Consider the following 23,838-nt stretch of genomic DNA (forward strand, 5'->3'; position numbering starts at 1 on the left):
ATCTTTTTTCTTCAGGACTTAAAATGGCAAGGAGATTCAGTAACATTACAACAGTTTCTTGTACAGATTAAACGTACTGGAAGCTATGCATAAATAATCAAATAAATGGATGCCGGAGAGCAGAACTTGTCTCTAGATGGCACCCTTATTTATTGCATTCATGGCAGGAACTACCTAGTTAACCAAGATTACACAAAATAATGAGAATTCGCTAAAATACAGATCTGCTAAACAAGAAATCTGATCTCTCTGCCGCCAATTGGTGATGTGATTTACTTCACCCTCAGCAGGCTAGAAAGATCAGAATCTTTCCATGCTTCTATGTTCTCATTGTCATGTATGAGAACAAAGTTTCTGGTGTTAATTTGTTGTTAATCAACCAGGCTTAACTCTTCCAGTTATTATTAATTGGTTATCAGACTTACAAATGGAGTAATTTTCCATATTAGGTAGAAAATAGAAGCTTTCCAAAGGACCCTTTCTACTGAGAGTTTGCAAAGATGTTGAACTGACATCAACAGATTAAATTAAAATAAAAACACAATGGAGGTCAAACAGCATACTTTATATAACAAAGGTAATGAAGATAAAGTACATTGTTCTCCAGCATTGTGTTTTTACTTCAGTCTGTGTCTGCAAACTTTAGTGTTTTACTCCAACAAATTACATGGTGGTTCCAGGAAAGGCAACACCTAATGGTGACTCATATCCCCTTTCACACTGCCAACCCTCCTCGGAAGCGGTTAAACATACCGGGCATGCTGCACCTCGGGAGCCTTTCCCACTGATAAATCAGCAACCTTGCATTTTAAGAGGGGGGGGGGGGCTTCTGCCTCCAGTGAGGACAGGTCGAGAGCAGGTTGTGCTTTCCCACCACAAGAAGATGATTAGTGAGTTAACTCAGCCGGGCTCTGACACTTGCCCCCACCAAGTGTCAGAGCCAGTTGAATTTAACTCGCCCTGCCAGATTGGGACATTTCACACCGTGTGATTACCGGGAACGTACCCGCTAAATTAGGCAGTTTACCCACGCGGTATTGGCAGTGTGAAAGGTTTGCTTGCCTTATGGCTGGCAGAAGGCAATTACATGTAATGTTATTGCCTTTATGTATGACAATAAAGGAATCTTGAAAAAAAAAACCTGACATAGCCAACAGTTCTGGGAGCCATATCAGTGAGATGGAAAAGAGAAGAAAACAGAAGAAAGTTCAAGTTTAAAGAGTTATTATTTGTGCTGGTTGTTTTACATGGTCCTACGATTTACTTCTGCCTAATCTGTGGCAAGTGTCGCTCAGTTAAGCATTTTGGACAATTCCCATACTAAGATGCAGTGACACACTTGCATTTTACTGCATGAAATCATGTTACTTAATTTTCTGGAGATAAAAGGTGGGGTTAAGTCTGGGTTTGTGGTAATACTCTGCATAGAGAATCAATTTTATATTGAGAAGTAATATTGGAATTTTTTTTTACAAGTATAGTAAAGATTGCGATGCCACTTTCTATGTGCAGAAAACAGTTCATTTCCATATTTTTAGATCCCATAAGATAGGCTGGTCCAGAAGGTTAAGGCACATTGTGATCCATGGACCTCAAATTAGCTTGGCAATGGGAGGCAGAGGGTAGTTGTGACAGAAAACCTGTTTGAATGGAGGTTCATAACTAGAGGTGTTCAACAGGTATTGCTGCTGGGCCCCTTGTTGTTATTGACTATATACTGGATCTGTTAAAGGAGGAATTATTAATGTTTGCAGATGACATGAAAATTGTTGGTGTGGATAGCAAGGAAGGCTGTCAAAGGCTACATGAAGCAGGATATAGATCAGAAGGGAAGTTGGGCAGAATTTATTTCTGACAAGTGTGATGTGGTACATTTTTTGCAGAGTTCAGCAGAGTAGAACATGTACAGGTCGTCCCCGACTTGCAATCATAATTGGGATCAACTGGTTGGTCGAAACTCGGATTGGTTGTAACCCAGGAACGGCGACCTCTGGCTGCCACTGGGAGTGAGGACCACTGTATACAGTACTTTTAATACAAAATTTGTACTTGTACAGTAGTTTTAATAAACATTTTTAAAAAAATTTGGTTGGGTGGGCGTAACTTGCGTTGGTCAGAAGTCAAGGATTACCTGGTATTGTAAATATTTGTGAACAAAAGGCTTTGGAATTCAAGTCCATAGTTTCCTGAAAGTGACTGGCAGGAAAGTTGGGTAGTGAAGAAGGTATATGACATACTTGCTCTTAAAGATTGGGGCTAAGAATATAACATTTGAGAGGTAATGTAAAAACCATAAGAAATAGGGTTTGCCATTTAAACAAGATTATCTAATTTCCCTCTTGTGAAATATGAAGTGTTCACAATCACTACTCTAGAGACAAAGTCTTGGAGAACCGGTTTATTTCGAGTCTGCAGAGTCGGGTGTCCCTGGTCTGGAGACACACCGGATGTTCAGAATCATCACTCCTTTGTACAGTCCTGTGCTCAACATCACCCCACCTTCATTTACCTTCTTCCAATCCGAATCCCAATACATTACAACATTCTCCTTCTCCCTTTCCATCAATCCAGGTATCACTCAGTTCCTCCCTCTTCATACATCGCATGTTATGTTAGTTATTTCATTCCCTCCTTAGGGTCGTCTAAGTTAATATTCATGTCTATATTAAGCAAGCGCAGTACTAGCTATAGACTACCTTAGGTCACTGTACCAGCCTGAACCAGATCCTCGCATTCTTGGGGCTCGAGACAAGAAGGGGGCCACTAGCTAGTACTGTCTCCTCTCAAGCTCTAATCTACATACTTTGCATTCCATCACTTTTCACAGAATGGTGCGAGTTTAATCACTTTCAACTATTTTTCACACACTCACCCCCACTTCCTGGCTTTCTCTTCATAGCCTTTGCTACCCTGGCACCTATCAATCAATCTCTGCCTTAAATATAGCCAATCTCTGCCTTCACAATCACCTGTGACAATAAATTTCACAGACTTGCCACCCTCTATCGAAATAAATTGTTCCACATTGTATGGCACTGTTAGCAGTGTGAGAACAGCGCTGTTACAGCGCCAGCGCCAGATTTGAATCCAGACTCTCCTTAAGGAGTTGTTTGCTCTCCACGTGTCTATGTGCGTTTCCTCCCACCCTTCAAACACCTACTGGGTTGTAGGTCAATTTGATGTAATTAAATGGCATGGGTTCAATGGCTGAAAGAGCCTGTTACTGTGTTGAATGTGTAAATTTAAATGTTATCCTTCCATTTAAAATTTTAATCTCTTCTAAGTGACACTCTTTGGTCCTGAAGTTGTGCCCTCTTATCCAAGAATCTCTCAGCATGGGAAATGATCTTTCTACATGGTCTTTACCTTTCAAAATTTGAAATGTTTCAATGAGAACCTCCCTCATTCTCCTAATTTCCAGTGAGTACAGGCCAAAAGCTGTCAATGCTCCTAATATGATGACACTTTCATTGCCAAAATCATCCTTATGAACTTCCTCTGAACCCTCTCCCATATTCGCATATCCTTTCTTAAATGAAGAGCCCAAAGCTGCACACATTACTCCAAGAGAGGTCTCCTTGACCCAACACACAAATGGCATTGAGAAGAAAACACATCAGAGCCTCTATATAATGGAAAGACCTCAGTCTGTCTAGGTTCGTGGTAGAATATCAAGCACCACCATGCTGAGCACTGGCGCATCTCAGGGCTGTGTGCTCGGCCCGCTCCTGTTCATGTGACTGACCCATCACTATATCAAGCTTACAGATGACACAACAGGAGTTGGCCCCATCAGCGACAATGATGAGTCACAATATAGAGAAGAAGTGGAAAATCTCGTGAAATGGTGAGAGCGTAATAACCTGAGTCTCAACGTGGACAAAACAAAGGAGATTATTGTGGACTTCAGGAGGACCAGGAATGACCACCCTCCACTACACATCAATAACTCTGTAGTAAAGAGAGTGGAGAGCATCAAGTTTCTTTGACTTCACTTAACTAGTGGCCTATCATGGACACTCAGTATCTCCTCACTTGTCAAGAAGGTGCAACAGTGACTGCACTTCCTGAGAAGACTGAAGCAGGCAAGGCTACCAGCCACAATGATGTCAGCCTTCTGTAGGAGCTTTAACGAGAGCATACTGGCTGGCTACATCACAGTGGGGAATGGTTGCTGCAGAGAAGTGGATCATATGTCAATCTACAAGATCATAAGAGTGGCAGAGAGGATCAGTTGAGCCTCCTTCCCCCCTCCCCCGGCCCATCAATGCAATCTACCAGGGTCATTGTCTGAAGAGGGCATGCAAAACCCTTCCACCCTGCACATAGCTTCTTTCAGGTGCTCCCATTGGTGAAGAGATACAGGAGGATCAGTGCCAGCACCATCAGGCTGAGGAACAGTTTCTTCCCACGGGCAGTGAGAATACTGAACGTCCAAAGGAACTGCTCACACCAAACATACAGGACTCTCACTGCAGAACACAAAATCTATTTATTTATTTATTTTTATAGATGTAATATTTGTCTTGCAAATGTATTATTTATGTGTGTTATATCTGGCTGTATATCTGCATGTTTTTGCATCAAGGACAGGCGAACATTGCTTTGTTGGGTTGGACTTATACAGTCAAATGACAAAAAAAAAAATTGATGACTACTTCCTCAGGAGTTTGCGGAGGTTTGGAATGACATTGGCAAACCTAGCAAATTTCTACCAGTGTGTGGTGGAATGTTTGCTGATGAGCTGCATCATGGTCTAGGATGGGGACACCAATACTAGTAAAGGTAATGCCCTGCAAACGGACATAACAGGAAAACCCCTTTCTACCATTGAGAACATCTAAGGGGAGTGCTGCCGTCGGAGAGGAGCAGGAATCATCAAGGATTCACACCACCCAGCATATGCTCTGCTCTCACTACTACCATCAAGAAAGAGGTATAGGTGCCATAAGACTCACACCACCAAGTTCAGGAACAGCTGCTCCTCCTCCACCACCATCAGACTTTATTGATTTTATTTTAGTTTCTCTGTATTGCACCGTCAATTTGTTTACATTTGTTTTTATGTTTGTTGAATTTTTTTTAACTCTGCCAATAAGAAGTAATTCTGCTTTGCCTGCTGGAAAAAGATCTCAGGGTTGCATGTGGTGTAATGTATTTACTCTGACAATAAATTTTTAATCTGAATATACAATAATATACAACATAAAAAGACATAGCCACACACTGAGCCCTGTGGAACATCACCAGCAACTGGCAGCCAATCAGGATATGTTCCCTTTATTCCAACTCTGCTTCCTGCCAATCAGGCAATGCTCCTCCCACGCAAGTATGTTTCCTGTTATGCGATGTGCTTTATCTTGTTAAGTAGCCTCATGTGTTGACACCTTGTCAAAGGCTTTCAGGAAATCCAATTACACAACATCCACTGCATCCCCTTTATCTAGCCTGCTTGTCACTTCTTCAAAGAAGTCCAATATGTTTGTCAAGCAAGATTTTCTCTTCAGGAAACCATTTGGCTTTGGCCTATCTTGCCATGTGCTACCAAGTACTCCATAACCTCATCTTTTACAATCGACTCCCAACATCTTCCCAACCATTGACATCCAGCTAGCCAGTCTATAATTTCCTTTCTACTGCCTCCCTCCCTCCCTTCTTGAATAGTGGGGTGACATTTGTGATTTTTCCAATCTGTTGATTCCTGAAAGATCATTACCAGTGTCTCCACTGATACTGATTTCAGAACCCAAGGGTGTAATCCATCCACTTGTAACTTTAGAACAACTGGTTAGATTGCATTTGGAATATTGTGTGCAGTTCTGGTCTCCACACTTGTGACCTGATGGTTATGTGAAATTATAAGAGGTACAGATTGGATAAATAGGCAGGATTTTCCTCTGGTAAGGCTATTAACAAAACACGAGAATACAGGTTTCAGGTGAGATAAAGGAATTTTAAAGGGGATTTAAGGGGAAAGGTTTTTTTTCCTGAGTAGTTATAATCTGGAACTTGCTGTCAGAGGTCATGGTGAAATTGGATACAGTCACTAGGTCTAAGAGATATCTACAGAAGCACTGATGAGGCAAACCAAAGAAAGATACAGACTTAATGTGGACAAAATAGTGTAGATGAATGGAAATGTTGGCATCAAGGTAATAAGAACCTAAGAAATAGATGCAGGAGTTGGCCATCTGGCCTGTCAAGCTTGCTCCACCATTCAATGTAATAATGGCTGATCTTATGATAGGCTCATCTTCATCTTCCTGTCTTTTCTCCATATCCCATAATTGCCCTTCAATATAAAATATATATCCAACCTTCTCTTAAATATATTTACTGAGGTAGCTTCCACTGCTTCAATAGACAGTGAATTCCGTAGATTCATCACCTCCTGAGGAAAGCAGTTCCTTCTCATCTCCATCCTAAATCTATGACCCGGAGTCTTGAGGCTACTGTCTGTCCCCTAGTTCTAGTCTTTCTCACCAATGGAATGGTCAAAGGGACCATTTCTGTGCTGTACCTACTCTGACTCTTGTCTTAAATACATTCTCTTTTAACTTGTGTGATCATTCTGCCTTTCTTAAAGAGTTTAGGTAATGATAAGAAGATATTTTTTAATGTTTTCATTTTATCAATTTTTTCAGTGCAAGTTCATCATGTTAAATGTTCAATTCATGGTATGCATTACCTACACCTTGGAATTACAGGAAAGATATCAGATTGGGTGGAATGTTGGCTGATAGACAGAAAGCAAAGGGTGGGAATAAAGGGATCCTGTTCTGGTTGATTGGCGGTTACTAGTTGTGTTCTGCAGGGGTTGATGTTGGGGCCGCTTCTTCTTACAATGTATATTGATGAATTAGATTATGGATTGAATGGTTTTGTGGCTAAGTTGCAGTTGACACCAAGTTCAGTGGTGGAGTAGGATGTGTTGAAAAAGCTGAAAGGTTGAAGAAAGACTTGGACAGCTTAGGAGAGTGGGCAAAGAAATGACAATTGAGATACAATGTTGAGAAATATACGGTTGTACATTTTGGAAGAGGAAATAAATAGGCAGATTATTATTTGGATGGGGAGAAAATTCAGAAGTGCAAATGGACTTGGGGGTCCTTATGTAGGGTAACCTAAAGGTTAAACACCAGGTTGGATCCACAGTAAAGAAAGTGAATGCTATGTTCGCATTCATTTCAAGAGAAATAGTGTATAAGAGTAAAGAGGTGTTGATGAGGCTCTCTGAGGTGCTGGTGAGACCTCATTTGGAGTACAGTGTACAATTTTGGGCCCATTATCTTAGAAGGGGTGTAATGATGTTGGAGAGAGTACAGAGAAAATTTGCCAGGATGATTCCTGGATTGCAAGGGCTAACATATGAGGAATATTTATTGGCTCTTGGACTGTATTCATTGGCGTATAGAAGAATGAGAGGAGATCTCATAGAACCATTTCGAATGCTGAAAGGATTGGACGGAGTAGATGTGAATAAGATGTTTTCCTAGGTGGGCACAGTCTTTGAATAGAAAGGACCCATTTAAAACAGAGATGAGGAGAAATTTCTTTAGCCAGAGGATTGTGGATTTGTGGAATTCGTTGCAACATACAGCTGTGGAGGTGTGATCATTGAGGAGTTTAAGGGGGAGATTGATAGGTTTATAATTAGGGAATCAAGGGAAATGGGGAGAAAGGCCAGAATTTGGAAATAGATGTGAGAACAGTTTAGCTTGGGGTGGATCTGCAGAGCAGGCTCGATGAGCCGAATGGCCTACTTCTGTTCCTTTATCTTGTGATCTTATGGGCCATAGAATATTCAAAAATGTATTTAATGTAACCTTTCAATTTCTCAGCTCTCTGAATCTTGAGTTAAAGTCTTTATGGCTCTACACCTTTGCTATTGATTATGCATTCTTTCTATAATAGGTAGTCAAATCTATTGATTTTCTCCCCCCCCCCCCCAAAGTTTTTGAGGTACCTCACCATTACTAGTGGCATAAAGTTACTTTCTTTGATTTTCATCTAAATATCTTTTGGCAGGATTGAGTGATTCTTGTGCAACCTCCATGCCCTGAAATCCACCTCCCACACTCAGATTCCATAATGTACAAAAACATTCTGCACCAACTCCCACTTATTTCATCTTTAGTCCTCTGTCGATAAAGCTAATTGCACACATTTTTGAAAATCTGTTGTTAATGTAATTATAATAGTTTAAGATTGGTTAAATCCATTCTTGTGTGGTTAACAGGATTGTGCACATTAGGCCTGAACTTTTATTATTTCTAAAGGACGATGATTAAGGGAATGCAAATGAGCTTAGAGAATCTTATGGCAGCTCTCTTTCCTTTAGAATGATTGAAACATCGGCAAATGTCTTTTAATAAAGTCCTTTGTGAATCAGCATTTACAGGAGTAATTGACATTGGGTCATTCTAAGAGTATTAATGCACAAAAAGTTAACAAATACAAGCAAGAGAACCCTTTTGCTCCTCAAGTCTGTTTTACTATTCAGTAAAATCTCAGCTGATCCAAACTTGGTCTCGGTCCCCTTTCCAATTTGTTCCTTGTAGTCTTTGACTTTGCTGTCAATCAAAAATCTGTTAATTTTAGCCTTGAATATATTCAGTGATTAAACCTTGTGTGAACCTCACCCATTCTTTTTTTAAAATTTTTTTTATTTTTCACACTATAAACCATATTGATCAAGATACATACATTTTCCTTTTCAAATATATACAGTCATTCTTGAAGGATGAAGCCATTCTGGTTTTGCTCTCATTTTAAATGCCAGAAGGGGCGAAGCATCCTCTCAGAATCTGTCTTGTTACATCTCTCAGAACTCCACAGAGGACAAATCCTAGCTGCACCACCTTTCCAAAGAAGGCAACTCCTTTATCTCAGGAATCAACCAAATGAACCTTTACTACCTCCAATAAAAAATAGATCTTACCCTAAATGAGAAAGACTTCATTCAAAACTTTCCCTGGTACAGTTGCAGTTGGACTTTTGTTTGCAATGGAGACTTGTGTTCCATTTCCCTTTACTAATTATTTACTGTACTTATCTAACATATACCCATGTCTTTCTGTGCTGTTGAATTCTATAATCTGTCCATTTAAATAAAATTCTGCTTCTTATTTTATATCAGTGAATACCTGGCATTTCCACTCATTATTCTCTGTCTTCCATTTTCTTTTTTTCCTTTGCACACTCCGCATCCTGTTGAAAACTTGCTTTCCTACTTCATCTTGTCAGCAAATTTGATGCCTTCAGCTTAGTCATTTACTATAGCTAATCAAGATTCGGGCAGTACTCCCTATGGTATCCCACCATTTACTGCCTGCACCTTGAGAAGTATCCATTTATCCTGTTTCTGTTTCCACTTAATTAGCCAATTCATTGTCCTTGTTAATGTATAGCATTTAATTCAACCAATTGCTAGGTTACATAATAACATTTTTTGATATAATAACTTCTTTTAATGTAATGCCTCATCACATTTCTTCTGGCTATCAAAATGCATTGCATCTATTGGTTCCATTTTATCCACCCTCCATCTTCAAAATGCTCTAATACATTTGTCAAACATGATTTCCTTCAATAATATGTTGCCGTTGCTTATTTTGTTAAAAGTTTCTAACTCTACCATAATGGATTTAGCAATTTAGCAGTAACATTACATTTTTTTTTCAAATCAACTGTGACCTTAACAGAATATAGGACATTTTGGAGAATCACAAGCAATGGAGCCAATCCTTGAAGGTCAATGGGCCTGGGGATGAGTCAGCTTTTAGTTCCTTTCATTTCCCCAGAACCACTTATGACATTCCCCCCCCCCCACCATTTTTCAGTTCATTTTATTTGTGAGGGACTGTGCCTTTAAGAGAACAGATTTAACCATCTGCTTGAAGGGTTTGAAGTGACTGTGAAACTAGCAGGAAGACATCATGTTCCTAAATGGATAATTTGAAGACAAGGAAGGCAATGTCTCTGAAACTCGGGTGCAGAGACCATGTGACCAGCAGATTAAGACTAAATACACATTTGGTTCAAGGGGCCATTTTAAGAAGGCAGCGCAAGGGAAGCATCTCTTTGACCTCCTTTGTGGGATTGAGAAACCCACTTGGCCTCATTGTGTGCTTATGCACAGAATTGTCAGATTTCCTCCTTTTGCTAACAGAGGAATGAGAGATGACTTCTACTGACCCACGAAAGGGTTTTAAAGTTGCAGAAGAAATAACTGCACTCTAAATGATGAAGAAGGCTCTCATCTAAAAAGGACATTTTTCCGAAGCACCTCAACTAGGGTGTCGTGAATAATCAAAATTCTGTCCCTCCCGGACTCTTTCACCCAATTCAAGAACTGCTAATTTCATCGGAATCAGAAACAGGATTTATTGTCATGAACAAGTCAATAAAAATGATAGTGCGCTAAAAGTAAGGACATGTCTTTGGTTTATTGATTATTGAAGAATCTAATGGCAGTGGGGGAGAAGCTGTCCTTGTGCCTCTGAGTGTTCATCTTTTGGCTCCTGAACCTTTTCCCCAATGGTAGCAGAATGAAGAAGGCATAGTCTGGATGGTGGTGGTCTTTGAGAATAAAGGCTGCTTTTTTAAAGACACTGCCTCATGTAGATGTCCTTGATGGAGTGATGTTGCAGGCCGAGTTAATAACCTTCTGGAGTTTATTCTTGTCCTGAGAGTTGTTGCCTCCACAGCAGCCAGTGCTACAACCAGCCAGAATGCTCTCCACAATACACCTGTAGAAGTTTACAAGAGTCTTCGGAGACATACCGAACCGCCTCAGACTTTTCATAAAGTATAGCCACTGGTGAGCTTTCTTTGTGATTGGATCAACGTGGAGACTCCAGGACAGATCCTTGGAGACGTTGACACCCAGGAATTTAATTTCATTTAAGGCCTGCGTGCCTCACCATGCATTTGAGGCCTGCGTGCCTCTCCATGCATTTGAGGCCTGCGTGCCTCACCAATCTAAAGCCCATGTGTCATCACCGAATTTCTAAACTTTTAACTTGGAATTACAATTCAAGAATTGACCCTTGAGCTGTAGTGGCTTGGGTTATTCCCAACACACCAATATATTCACACATAGTTAAGGTTTAAGTTAGATAAATGTATATAAATTTAGTTAAGTTTAGATAAGTTAGTTAAATTAGATTAGGTGTTATATAATTGTTGATTATTTTAAATATCTCACCATCTGGGCTAATCTTTATCGCTGCTGTCATGTATGTAACATTTTTCTCTTGAGATTGCAGTTTTAAGTTTTAATTTAGCCTAAGGTTTTATAATATTATTTGGATGTATCTTCTACTGTGAAGACAGATGCAAAATACAGATTCAAGTTTTGCCATTTCCTATTTTCGCACTATTAATTCCCACTCTCAAATCTTGTAAGCAGCAACCATTTATCATATTGGTACCCTTTTATATAACTTAGTTCTTACACATGTTGTTAGTTTACTATTGGCATCTGTTTTCTCTTTATTATTTATTATCTTGATCTGAAAAACCGTATATTTCAGAGTATAAGTTGACCAGCAGATGAGTCGACCCCCTCCCCCCTTTTCTGGCCTAATTTTTAAAGGTTTTATTAAATATTGGACATAAAAATCGCATTGCTGGTCATTTGAAGGTGTAAGTCAATCCCCAAAAATCGCGATGATTGATCGGCTTGGTGTTGGCTGGAGGTGATTGTTATCATGGAGGCTCCATCAAAATGGCAAAAGTATGCAGTGAGTTTTAAAGTAAAAGTGATAGAAATAGCCAAGAAAACTAACAACTGTGCTTCTGCAAGAAAATTTGATATGCATGATAAGTTGGTAAGAGATTGGAAAAAGAAATGAGAGACTTCTATATATAAAAAAATACCAAAAAGGTAATGTTAGATGAGAGGAGGAATCACTTGTTGGCCAAGATTGCTACTTAGTCACTCTAAGAATATTTGCACTGAAATGGGCAAGGTCACACCCAGACCTCAGTGATGAATTTGATGCTACAGGAGGCTGGTGCAATCGTTTCGTGAACAGGAAAAATTCTGGTATTATAACAAAAAAAATTGCTCAGAACTATCAAAAGATCTTGATCACAAAGCTGTAAGTTTTCAACAGTTTGTTATAAATAACTGGCAGAAACACCAATTTGCATTGGCAAATATCAGAAACATGGACAAAACCTCCATGAATTTCAACATTAGGCATACAAGTCAACCCCAATTTTTGAAGGTTTCAAGATTCGACTTGTACGCCGAAATGTACAATATTTCCAATCTACTGGCCAGCCACTGATCTGAATGTTTTATGTACTTTCTTTCAATTTGATGTTATTCTCAATTAGACATATGGATCATACTGGTCTTTATATCATTTTTGAAAATACCTATAAGTATTTATACCGTAATGTTTTCCACCACCTTTTGTAAACTACTTTTCTACACTTAACATCCATGTATTTCATTCCTCATGCACATGGTCTTTGAATGACTTGTTCAATCAGATATTGAGAGGTTGCTATAGAGACATCAAACCACCTGGGATAACCACCATGTAAGTGTTATTTTGAGCTAATCTACATTTAATGTTCTCAATTAACCAGCAAACTCCATTCTTTTCCAGTGACTTGTCTTTTAACCATTAGTCCCAGTCCACTTTAGTCTTTGCTACTTTTTGTGCCTGATATTAATTGCCTTTATTTAAGTTTAAGATGGTAGCTTCAGGCATGTCAAAAAGTTTCCTTCCTGAAAAAAAATTGGGGATTATGACAGACAACATCAAGGTGAACAATATAATTTCAGATTTGCTATATCACATAGGAAGTTAAAGAAACATTCATTTTATTTCTATTGAATTTAGCATGTTTAATCGCACAATGATGCAACTGTTAGTTCAATTAACCAAACAATGTTTTGCCATTGATCTTCATTTGTACTCAGCATCTGATGCCTCTCATGTCAGTGTCCAACAGTAGTCAGCCAGCATGGATGGATTCCAGTTATCCTGATGCCACTTTTCCATGGCTGCAATGTCCCGGTGAAACCTTTCATCATGTTTGTCACTGGCTGCACCAAGATCAACAGGGATGAAGTCTAAGTGCAAATGCAGAAAATGAATTGACAGCGACATGTTGCACTTTGTGGTTTTGTATATTTGAAGCATGTTGTCAATCAATTGGATGTAGTTTGGTGCTCTGTAGTTACCAAGAAAATTCTCAACAACATCTTTAAATGCTTTCCATGCATACCAAGTCCTAGGATAACATTTGCATAGCACTTGCACTGAATACATGCCCAGGCATACTTGGACTGACCAGAATAGCTTGCTTTGTGGGCGATACACTAGAAGACTTAAAATATAAATGAAATATCAGAAATAGGTTATATCTAAAAAACAGCGCTAATGACACTTAACATCTCCCCACTTGTCAGGAAGGCACAACAGCGCACTGCACTTTCTGAGAAGACTGAAGTGGGCAAGGCCTCTGGCCACCATTCCACCATTATGTCAACCTTCTATAGGAGCTCTATCAAGATTGTTCTGGCCAGCTGCATCAGAGTGTGGTACAATTGCTGCAGAGAAATGGATAGAAGGTCAATCCACAGGGCTATAAGAGTGGCAGAGAGGATCACTGGAGTCTCCCTCCCCCTCCCCGCCCCCAACCAATCAACGTGATCTACAGGGATCAGTCTGAAGAGAGCGGACAAAATCATTGAGGACCCCTTCCACCCTGCACACAGCATCTTTCAGCTGCTCCCATTGGAGAAAAGATACAGGAGTATCAAAGCCAGCACCACCAGGCTGAGAAACTGCTTCCATGGGCAGTGAGAATGCTGAATGACCAAAGGAACTGCTCACATTAACCATCCAAGACTCTCATTTGTACAAAGTAATATTTGTTTATGTATTTTTGTAGCTATAATACTTAACCTGTCTCGAAAATTTATATGTGCATCATGTCTGTATCTTTTTACACCGATGACCAGAGAACACTGTTTCATTGGGTTGTACTTGCACAATCAGATGACAATAAGCTTGACTTGATTTGATGATAAGAACATTTTAGGTGCTTTTTGTGATCAGCAGCCCAAAATTCATAAAATACACCAAAAGTGTTCAAGAAGCAAAATCTTAATTGTTCAGTGATATTAAACTGTTATGAGTTAAGATCACTCTTCCCCTTTAATGTCAGATCATTTAATAATCTTTTCTCACAGGACATGATCAGATCTTCAAAATGCTATTTGCTGGTTAGTTGCATCTTGCATTGTTTTAAAAAACCATCTCCAATACAATAGAGCTTGTCTCCTTCGTTTTCGATCAGTATCAGTATCAATTGTCCATGTTTTGTACAATAGCTTTCTTGTTGGCATGCATTAGTCTATGATTTGTAACTCCATCCTATAGTAGATAGTGTTATAGGACCTATAAGTTAACCCCACCTTTTACTTACTATTTTGTATTTTTATCCAAACTGATTCCACCTCTTCTTAACCAAGGTTATTTTTCACGACTGTACTCCATTCATTCTTTCTTAACAACGCCAAACCACCTTTTCCTTTCTGCTTTTTTATTCTGAAATGCCAAGCACTCATAATATTTAGCTTCCAGTTCAAGTCAAGTTTATTGTCATCTGATTGTACAAGTACACTCTGATGAAACAACGTTCTCCGGTCATTGGTGCAGAACATAAAAACACACGACCAGACATAACACACATGCAAACAATACATATGCATGACAAATATTTCACCTATACAAATAACTAACTAAATAAATAAATAGATATTGCTTTGTGCATATAAGAGTCTCGGTTAGTTAGTGTGAACAGTTATAGTTAAGTTGCACCTATTTGTCATTCATACCATAAACATTGCAGTATACAGTAGAAAAACAATATAGTGTTTCTCCAAAGCATGGAGCTGGTTATTTACATGGATAAATTACATCAGAAACTTTTTTATAAATAACATCACTCATAATTATCATACTACATATGCTAGCCCTGTGTACCCCTGGAGTTCAGAAGCCTCATAGCTTGGGGGAGAAAGCTGTTTCGTAATCTGGTCATAAGGGCCCGAAAGCTTCAGTACCTCTTCCAGGATGGTAGGTGGGAGAATAGATTGTGAGAGGGGTGTGTTGAGTCCTTCACAATGTTTATAGCTTTCCACAAACAACGGCCGTTATAAATGTCCGTCGTCACAAGGAAAAAGACCCCAATGGTCCCTCAGCAGTCCTTACTATCTACTGCAGGGACTTGCATCCTGAGATTGATACAGTTCCTGAATCAGGCGGTGATGCAGTTACATAGGATGGTCTCAATGTATCCCCTGTAGAATGTACTGAGGGTGGAGGGTGGAAGCTGAACTTTCCTCAACCCCCAAAGGAAGTTCCTTTGGTCCTGTGGATTGACCTCTGATCCATTTCTCTGCACCAACCATACTGTGGTGCAGCTGGTCAGAATACTCTTGATAGAGCTCCTATAGAAGGATGGCATAGTGGCTGGTAGCCTTACCTGCTTCATAGGCTTCTCAGGAAATGTTGTGCCTTTCTGATAAGGGAGGAGATGTTGAGTGTCCACTATAAGTCTGTAGTTGTGAACTCCAAGGAACTTGGTGCTCTTCACTCTCACCACTACAGAGTTGTTAACATGTAGTGGAGGGTGGTCGTTCCTGGTCCTCCTGAAGTCTACGATTATCTCCTTTATCTTGTCCACGTTGAGACTCAGGTTATTCTTGGACCATTTCACAAGACTTTCTACCTTTTCTCTGTAGAGTAACTCATCATTGTTGCTTTTGAGGCCAACTACTGTTGTGTCATCTGCAAACTTAACCAGTTTTGGTTGCCTTGCCTCCGTAATGCTATATTAAATGCATTTTCTCCAACATAATGCAATAAAAGATTATGTGATTTATGATCCTGAGGTGTGCCAATCTAAAAGTATTACATAATAAGTCCAATGAAAGTACTGTTGTCTATATTGCTTTTGAGCCTGATACTAACCCATTGTAGACCCTCTTTGTTATATACCAATTGATTTTTGATTCTGGTAGTTGAATTAGTCTTTATGTGTAACAAAAATGTTTTGTACTGCAATGTTGCAATCATGCAAATTTGGGAAGGACTGTTGCATTAATAGTGTGTCAAATTATAATGTAATTTCCAAGTACATGGATATTTCTGATATAACAAGATTATCTACAAAATATTTAACTAATATGATTCTTATTATTGTACATAACTGTATCCTGAATTCATGAGAACAAGCTAATGAAAAGCAGGCCAACACTTGGATAAAGGAATTTTTTCCTGGTAGTCCCAAAATTAATTTATCTAGTTCATGGCTTTTCTGGTTATGGAAGTGAAAAATGGGTGAACTGTGGCACAATGGAAATTATTGTGAATTTTGGTAAAAATCTAAGAAACTGTTAGTAAATACTGTGCACTGGCAAGTAATTGGGTAAATGTAAGGTATACTTTGTACTGCTTGAAAGAGTACACATCTGTCTCGCAAATACATAGCAACTATAAGTTGTACCACTTCTAAATTAGTCCATTGTGAGATACTGGGTGAGGGGCAGAGATGTTAGTGAACTGGGATTCACTAGAAGTATGCTGTACTGATGACTGGTCCTGCCTCCCTGCTCCTCCCCCTGGGGCCCTTATATAACCCTGATTTTCTGCCTAAACCCAAAACCCCTCAGAAGCCTATTCGTAAACTATTCGTTGTAAGCTAATAAAAGCGCTTGTTCTCCATCCAGTCAATTGTGAGCTTTTATCTAGGCCACAATTTTATTAGCTTAACAAACAAGGATGGAGGCTTTACTCAATCCCATTATGCTGCTAATAGACCCCCAGTCCCTCGATGCGGGTGAGGAGTTCATACATTTTCTAGACTGCTTCCAGGTCTACCTGAATGTGACCAGAGATGTCTTCCATACAGACGTCCTCGAGAGGTCGGCGCTCCTCTCAAGGGTAGGGACAAAGGGGTACATAATCATCCGAGACTGCCCGACGTATGAGGCCACCGTCAAGGTGCTGAAGACCCACTAAGTGAAGGCCCCGAATGAGGTCCTAGCGAGGTACTGGCTCTCCCTAAGCCGCCAACAGCCCAGAGAGTTGATTAACAACTACCTGCTGGATCTGCGGACACTGGCTAAGTAAAGTGCAGATATGAGGCTGCTTCGGGCCACGTCCAGGAAGATGAACAGATCCAAGACACTGGTCATAGGGGTTCACTCGAGGTTCGTGAGGCAGTGACTGCTCGAGTCAGGAAGGGAGGACCTTGCTAGTCACGTTAAGCTGGCCAAATCACTGGAACAGACTAGTCCTGAGAATGATAACCTCGAGGCCAGCAAACTCGTGCTCTCGGGTGAGCACTTACAAGGACCAGCTGCTCCTGCTATGGCGGCCGCCCCACTCTAACGGCTGCTGTCTCCTGAGTCCATAAGCGCTTTTTCTGTGGCAAGGGACAGTACCCCCATTCCCACTGCCCGGCCAAAGACTCGGTGTGCTCTAGCTGCGGGAAGAAGGGACATTGCTTACCCTATAGTGCGGAGGGAGGTCAGGGGAAGTCCACGGCCTGTACCGCTCCTGGATCCGATTCCAGCCCCAAACTGTCTGCCTCAGACTCGCCTGAGATTACCTGCACAACTCAATGCCTACGGAAACGGCGCGAAAAGACTCAGTGGCCATCTTACAGCAGCTGATTTAGAATTCAGCGCTATCGTCAGAGGAGGAAAGAGGGTGGCCATCTTGCTGTGGCATGTGATCGGCGCAACTTGATGGTGATGGTGAAGGTAAACAGACATTCGACCAAGTGCCTGATCAACACAGGCTCCACGGAAAGTTTCATAAACTCAGGAACTGTGCAAAAATATAACTTAAAAATGTACCCGTCTAATTACCGAATCTTCCTAGCATCCCGATCCCATTCGGCACATGTACAGAAACATTGCATAGTTCATCTGTCATTTGAAGGGGGGGTAATTTTGTAAATTTCACATGTACATTTTAGATGAATTGTGTGGTCCAGTATTGTTGGGCCTGGACCTTCTGTGTCACCTTAGAAGCGTGACCTTGGAGTTTTCTGGTCCTCTTCCCCCGATACCGGTTTGGAGGGCCCTTAAAACCAGGACTCACTTGCAGCCTCTCCATGATGAACATCAACCCTCCCCACCACTGTTCTCGAGCCTGTCCGCCAACTGTAAGCCCATCGCCACCAGGAGCAGGAGGCACTGCGCAGCAGACAGGGAGTTCATAAAGAGACCCAGCGCCTGCTGGAGGAGGGGATCATTGAGCCCAGCACCAGCCCGTGGAGAGGGCAAGTGGTGGTAGTAAAGGGAGAAACGAGTCCAGGTTAGTGATTGACTATAGCCAAACAATCAACAAATACACACTCCTGGATGCATACCCCCTCCCTCACATTTCGGATATGGTGAATGATATCGCACAGTATCAAGCAGTACCATCGACCTGAAATCTGCCTATCACCAGCTGCCAATCCATTCCAAGAATAGCCCGTACTTGACATTTGAGGCTAACGGTCGACTCTTATCAGTCCTGGAGGGTCCCTTTCAGTATTACCAATAAGGTGTCTATTTTCCATCGGCATATGGACAAGATGATGGATGAGTATGGATTGAAGGCTACCTTCCCCTACTTCGACATTGTCACCATCTGTGGCCACACTGTGGAAGACCACGATGCCAATTTCTCCATGTGGTGAGAGCTCTGAATCTCATTTACAATTCTGATAAGTGTGCATACAGGACTATACGACTGGCTATCCTTGGCTACATAGTGGAGAATGGCATAATTGGCCCCAACCCTGATAGGATGCGCCCCCTGTTGGGGTTTTTCTCATATTACGCCAAGTGGTATGCCGACAAGGGGCCATACTTTCCCCCTTTCGGCCGAAGCTCAGACGGCTTTTAATTACATCCGAAGTTGCATTGCAAAAGCACGTTGTGGACGAGAATGTACCTTTCCAAGTGGAAAGTGACGCTTTGGACGAAGTCCTGGCTGCTACTCTCAATCAGGTGGGAAGGCCGGTTGCCTTTTTCTCACGGACGCTTCAAGGCCACGAGCTCTGGAACGTCTGTGGAAAAGGAGGGTCAGGTCATTGTAGAAGCCGAAAGGCACTGGAGGCACTACCTGGCTGGTAGAAAATTTCTGCTCCTCACAGACCAGTGCTCTGTCGCATTCATGTTCAGCAATGCCAAGAGGGGCAAAGTCAATCTTGATTTTTCCCCTCTTGGCATTGCTGAACATGAATGCGACAAAGCACTCGTCTGTGATGACATCACCTACAGACCAGAGGCCCTTAACAATCCTCCAGATGCCTTGACCAGGGGATGCTGTTCCTCCGCACACACCAGTCATACACAATGAGCTCTGCCATCCAGGGGTTATGAAGGCCCTAGATCCTATTTTCATCCTGTTCAGGTATCCTGGCTATATTCATAGCAACTGGGGCTCAAGCTTCATGAGTGATGAGCTGTGTCAGTACTGTTGGTGAGGGGCATCGCGTCCAGTCAGTTGCAACCCTCGGGGGGAACAGGCAGGTTGAAAAAAAGAATGCCATGATCTGGAAGGCAGTCAAACTTGCCCTGAAACAAAAAGGCCTTCCAGATTCATGCTGGCAGGATGTCCTCCCCATCGCACTCCACTCAATTCGGTCGCCTCTCTGCACTGCCACCAATACCTCTCCTCATGAGCTCATGTTTATATCCGACAAGGTCGGCATCAGGGACTACACTCCCAGCCTGGCTCACTAGTCCTGGTCCAATCCTTCTCAAGAAGCATGTGAGGAGAAGGAAGACCGACCCCCTGGTGGAAAGGGTGAAACTGCTCCATGCCAACCCCACGTACGCCTATGTGGAGTACCTGGATGGCAGGGAGAACACCGTCTCCATCAGGGATCTGGCACCCACTGGAACAGGGGATCTATTGCCTCAAGTGCCCTATGAATTACTGAGCTTTTTCTCCCCACCCCCACTCAGGGCCTCAGGTGATCCGGTTCAGGAGGAGAGTGAACCCCCCTCTATTGTCGAGGCGGGGCCCCAGCCCACTACCCTTCCATCACAGGCAGACCAGGAGACTCAAGGAGCCCAAGGCCCCCCAGTGCCAAGGCACTCCACCAGGATCTCCAATCCCCGGACCACCTGAATCTGTAAATAGTATTGTAAATATTTCTCTTTGGTGTCTGTTACTGGCTTCTAACCCTTGTTCTCTTCATCCACATACCCTTAATTCTGAAGGAAGGGGTGAATGTAGTGAACTGGGATTCACTAGAAGTGTCTCGCCCGTATATAACCTGGGTTTCCCGCCTAAATCCTGAACCCCTCTGAAGCCTATTAGTGAACCCTATGTGTGTTGTAAACTAATAAAAGTGGTTGTTCTCCCTCCAGTCGCCACAGAGATTTAGCAGGAAACTGAGAAGTAACTTTTTTTTTAAGAGTGTGGCGGGTGTATGTAACAAGCTTCAGGAAGTGGTAGTTGAAGCAGGTACTATTTCAACGTTTAAGAAACATTTAAACAGAAACATGGATGTGTTAGGTTTAGAGGGCTATGGGCCAAACACAGGCAGGTGGGATGAGTGTGAGTGGGAAATTTTTCTTCAGTGAGGGCAGGTTTGACTGAAAGGCAGTTATGCACTGTATGATTAGTAACTTTGCAGATGACACCAAATTTGATGGTGTGGTGGGCAATGGGGAAACTTATTTTAATTCAATCCATGGGCCAAGAAGTGACAAATAGAATTCAACTCTGATAAGTGTGAGATGCTGAACTTTCGTAAGTTAGATCACTTGCACAGTATATGGCAGGGACCTGGAGAGTGTTGTAGCACACAGATACCTAGGGATACAGGAGCATAGATTCTTGAGAGTAGCAACTCAGATGGATGACATGGAGAAGATGATGTTTGGCTTGTTTGCCTTCATTGGGTGGGGTATAGTACAATAGTTGGAACCTCATGATTCAGCTGTACAAGACGTTGATGAGACCACACTGAGTATCTACGTGGAGTTCTGGTCTCACCAGGAAGGACATAAATAAATTGGTAAAGGTGTAGAGGACATTCAACAAGATATTGGCAGGTCTAGAGGGCTTAGGTTCTAGGCTGAGCTCCCTCGAGCATAGGAGGCTGAGGGGTGAACTTGGTGACGTTTATAAAATCATGAGGGGCATGGATAAAGTGAATAACTCAGTCTATCTCAGTACGGATAATTCTAATAACTAGAAAGATCAGGTTTAAGGTGAGAGAGGCTGAAGAACCTTTTCCATGGTGTATAACTCAATTAATCTATGACTAAGATGAAACTGATGATACTTGAGATGCAAGTGTATATCCATCAGGAAAGTATGAATAAACTGGTTTCTTCTGGGAAAAGGCAATTAAGGGGTGAACGATCAGAGATCTTCACAATGACCAAAAGGTTTTGACAGGAATGAATTGAGAAATTACTTTTTCACTTTTGGGTGGGAAAAATATTCTAGTTTATCAATATAAGATGGTTACCAGAAATCCAGTAGAGTCTTCAGAAGAAACCTTTTCACCCAAAAAATGTTTTGAATATGGAACTTGGTTAAAAAAAAAAGCAGAGTGATTTAGTTCAATAGATTAGATCAGTGGTTCTCAACCTTTTTCTTTCCACTCACATACCACTTTAAGTAAACCCTATGCCATCAGTGCTCTATGATTAATAAGGGATTACTTAAGGTGGTCTTTTTGGTTTTATTAGTGTTGTTTTAACTGTACCTAATTGAGTTTCATAACTCCAAAGGAAATGGGCCAATGACAATTTTTCTCAAGCAAAATATTTCATACCACCTTAAGGTGTAACATACCATCTTAAGCAATCCCTTACTAATCACAGAGCAGCAATGGCATAGGGATTACTTACAGTGGTATGTGAGTAGAAAGGAAAAGGTTGAGAACCACTGGATTAGATGCATTTAGGGAATAGATTTGTAAGCACATTGGCCAAAAAAGAATAGAGGGTAATGATGAAGAGACTTGAGTGAGAAAAAGTGGAAGGAGGCCTAAGTGGAGTATAAATGCAAGCACGGACATGCTGAACTGAATAGCCCATTTCTGTGCCATAAATCCTATATAAAGAATGCTTTCATTCATCCTAGTTGAAAGCAATTGTGATAAACTAGTGTGGGCATTTTAAAACATTCGCCTGAACACAATTAATGTTTCCAAACAATCTTGGAGCTTTAGCATAATCAAACATTTTTTTTAAATTATGTGCCATGGGTGATAGACTCTCCACCGACAGTGTGTCATACCTTAAACGTGCTCCTCCTGAATGCCAAGGCACAGGCTTTTCTCATTTTTCTAACTTTTTCAGTTTGATTGTGTAAAGTTGTCAATAAGTAGCTGAGCAATATCCTTGTAAGAAGGAAAATTGGGTAGGCTTTGTCCAGCCCCTAATGCCCAATTTTGGAATGTTTACAATGTTTTATTTTTGTTGGCTTCTAAAGTCCATTAATAATAAAACAGTTCAACTTGTGTCTCTTCAGTCAATTTCACTGTCATATGTTAACATGTTTCAGAACTTTTGATCAAGACATTTGTGATTTCCATGGCTTCTACCTGGGAGAAGATGAGAGATTTTTATGACTGGGCCGTAGAAAATGGAGGTAAGAAAGCACCACACTGACTGCAAACTCTTGACTATCTCACTTTTAAACTCCTCCCACGTATGTTTATTTTCTTCAAGCAGTTGCTCCCAATCCACCTCCCCCCATTTTAGGAGTCAAGGTGACCATCTTGAAACTGACTGAACTATGGTCATTGTTTTCTAAGGATTCCTCTGCAGATATTTCAATCTCTTGTGCCTCCTTGTTTTCTCAGATAAGGTCAAGTAAAACTTACTCCTTCGTAAGACTTCCTCGATACTGCTTCAAAAAAACCCCTCTTCAAATTCTTACCTGTGTAAGCATTGTCAATATTGGTAAAGTTTAAAATTCCCTACTAGTACCATCCTATTGGTTTTATATGGTTGTGTGATCTGCCTACATATTGGCTCTTCCAATTCCTCCTGACAATTTGGAAGTCAATGTAATAGTCTCATCAAAATGACTTCCTATTTCTTACACCTAAATCCTGCCAATATAGCCCCATATCTTTCCAGGATATCCTCCCAAAATATTCCCATAATGCTCTCCCTGATCAGCAGTATAAAATTTATTTGGTCTCCTGATCTGTCACACATGAGGCTTCTAAGCTCCAAAACATTAGGCGAACAGACTTACTCTTCCCTCAACCACATTTCTGTGATTGCAACAAGAATACAATTTGATATGTGGATCCCTGGTTTCAGCTCGCATGTGTTGCCTGTAAATGTGGTTAAACTTACTCGCCCTCTCATGCTTTCCTTCCCTTCTCTCTACCTACTGGACTATCCTGTTGCATTTTCTACATGTGAGACTTTTTGCCTTCTGGGTCCCTTTTCCTGCCTTACTGGTTTAAACCCACCCTGCACGAGCAACCCTCCCTGCTACGACCTTGGTATTCTCTCCATTCAAACTGTCCTTTCTGTACCATTTTTTAGTCTCCCAGCAGAGTTGCCAATAATGGGAAAACCCAAAGTCCTCCCTCCTGTACTAGCTCTTTAGCCATCATCTTATTTCTGTTTTCACTGCTCTGTGATACGGGGGTGTAATCCTGAGATAATGGCCTGAGAGGGCCATTTAGAGTTTCTCCTTGACTCTCTAAATTTCCTTTGCAGGACCCACCTCCTTCTTAACTATGTCATTAGTACAGACATGTCAAAGACTGTTGGCTGCACACCATCTCATTTTCAGAATGTTCTTTACC

At 41.2% G+C, this 23,838-nt stretch overlaps 1 protein-coding gene across 1 annotated transcript in view; it reads left to right on the forward strand.

Annotated features, from left to right (window-relative positions):
• LOC138763900 (very long chain fatty acid elongase 4-like) overlaps positions 1 to 23,838 on the forward strand; it is a 65,377-nt gene that overhangs the window by 23,362 nt on the left and 18,177 nt on the right. The window contains exon 2 of the mRNA XM_069938865.1: positions 22,572 to 22,658. Within this exon, the coding sequence (XP_069794966.1) occupies positions 22,601 to 22,658 (58 nt within the window). The 5' untranslated portion in view covers positions 22,572 to 22,600. The remainder of the gene's footprint in view (positions 1 to 22,571; positions 22,659 to 23,838) is intronic.

Source organism: Narcine bancroftii, chromosome 5 (assembly GCF_036971445.1).
Source record: "Narcine bancroftii isolate sNarBan1 chromosome 5, sNarBan1.hap1, whole genome shotgun sequence".
NCBI classification, from domain to species: domain Eukaryota; kingdom Metazoa; phylum Chordata; class Chondrichthyes; order Torpediniformes; family Narcinidae; genus Narcine; species Narcine bancroftii.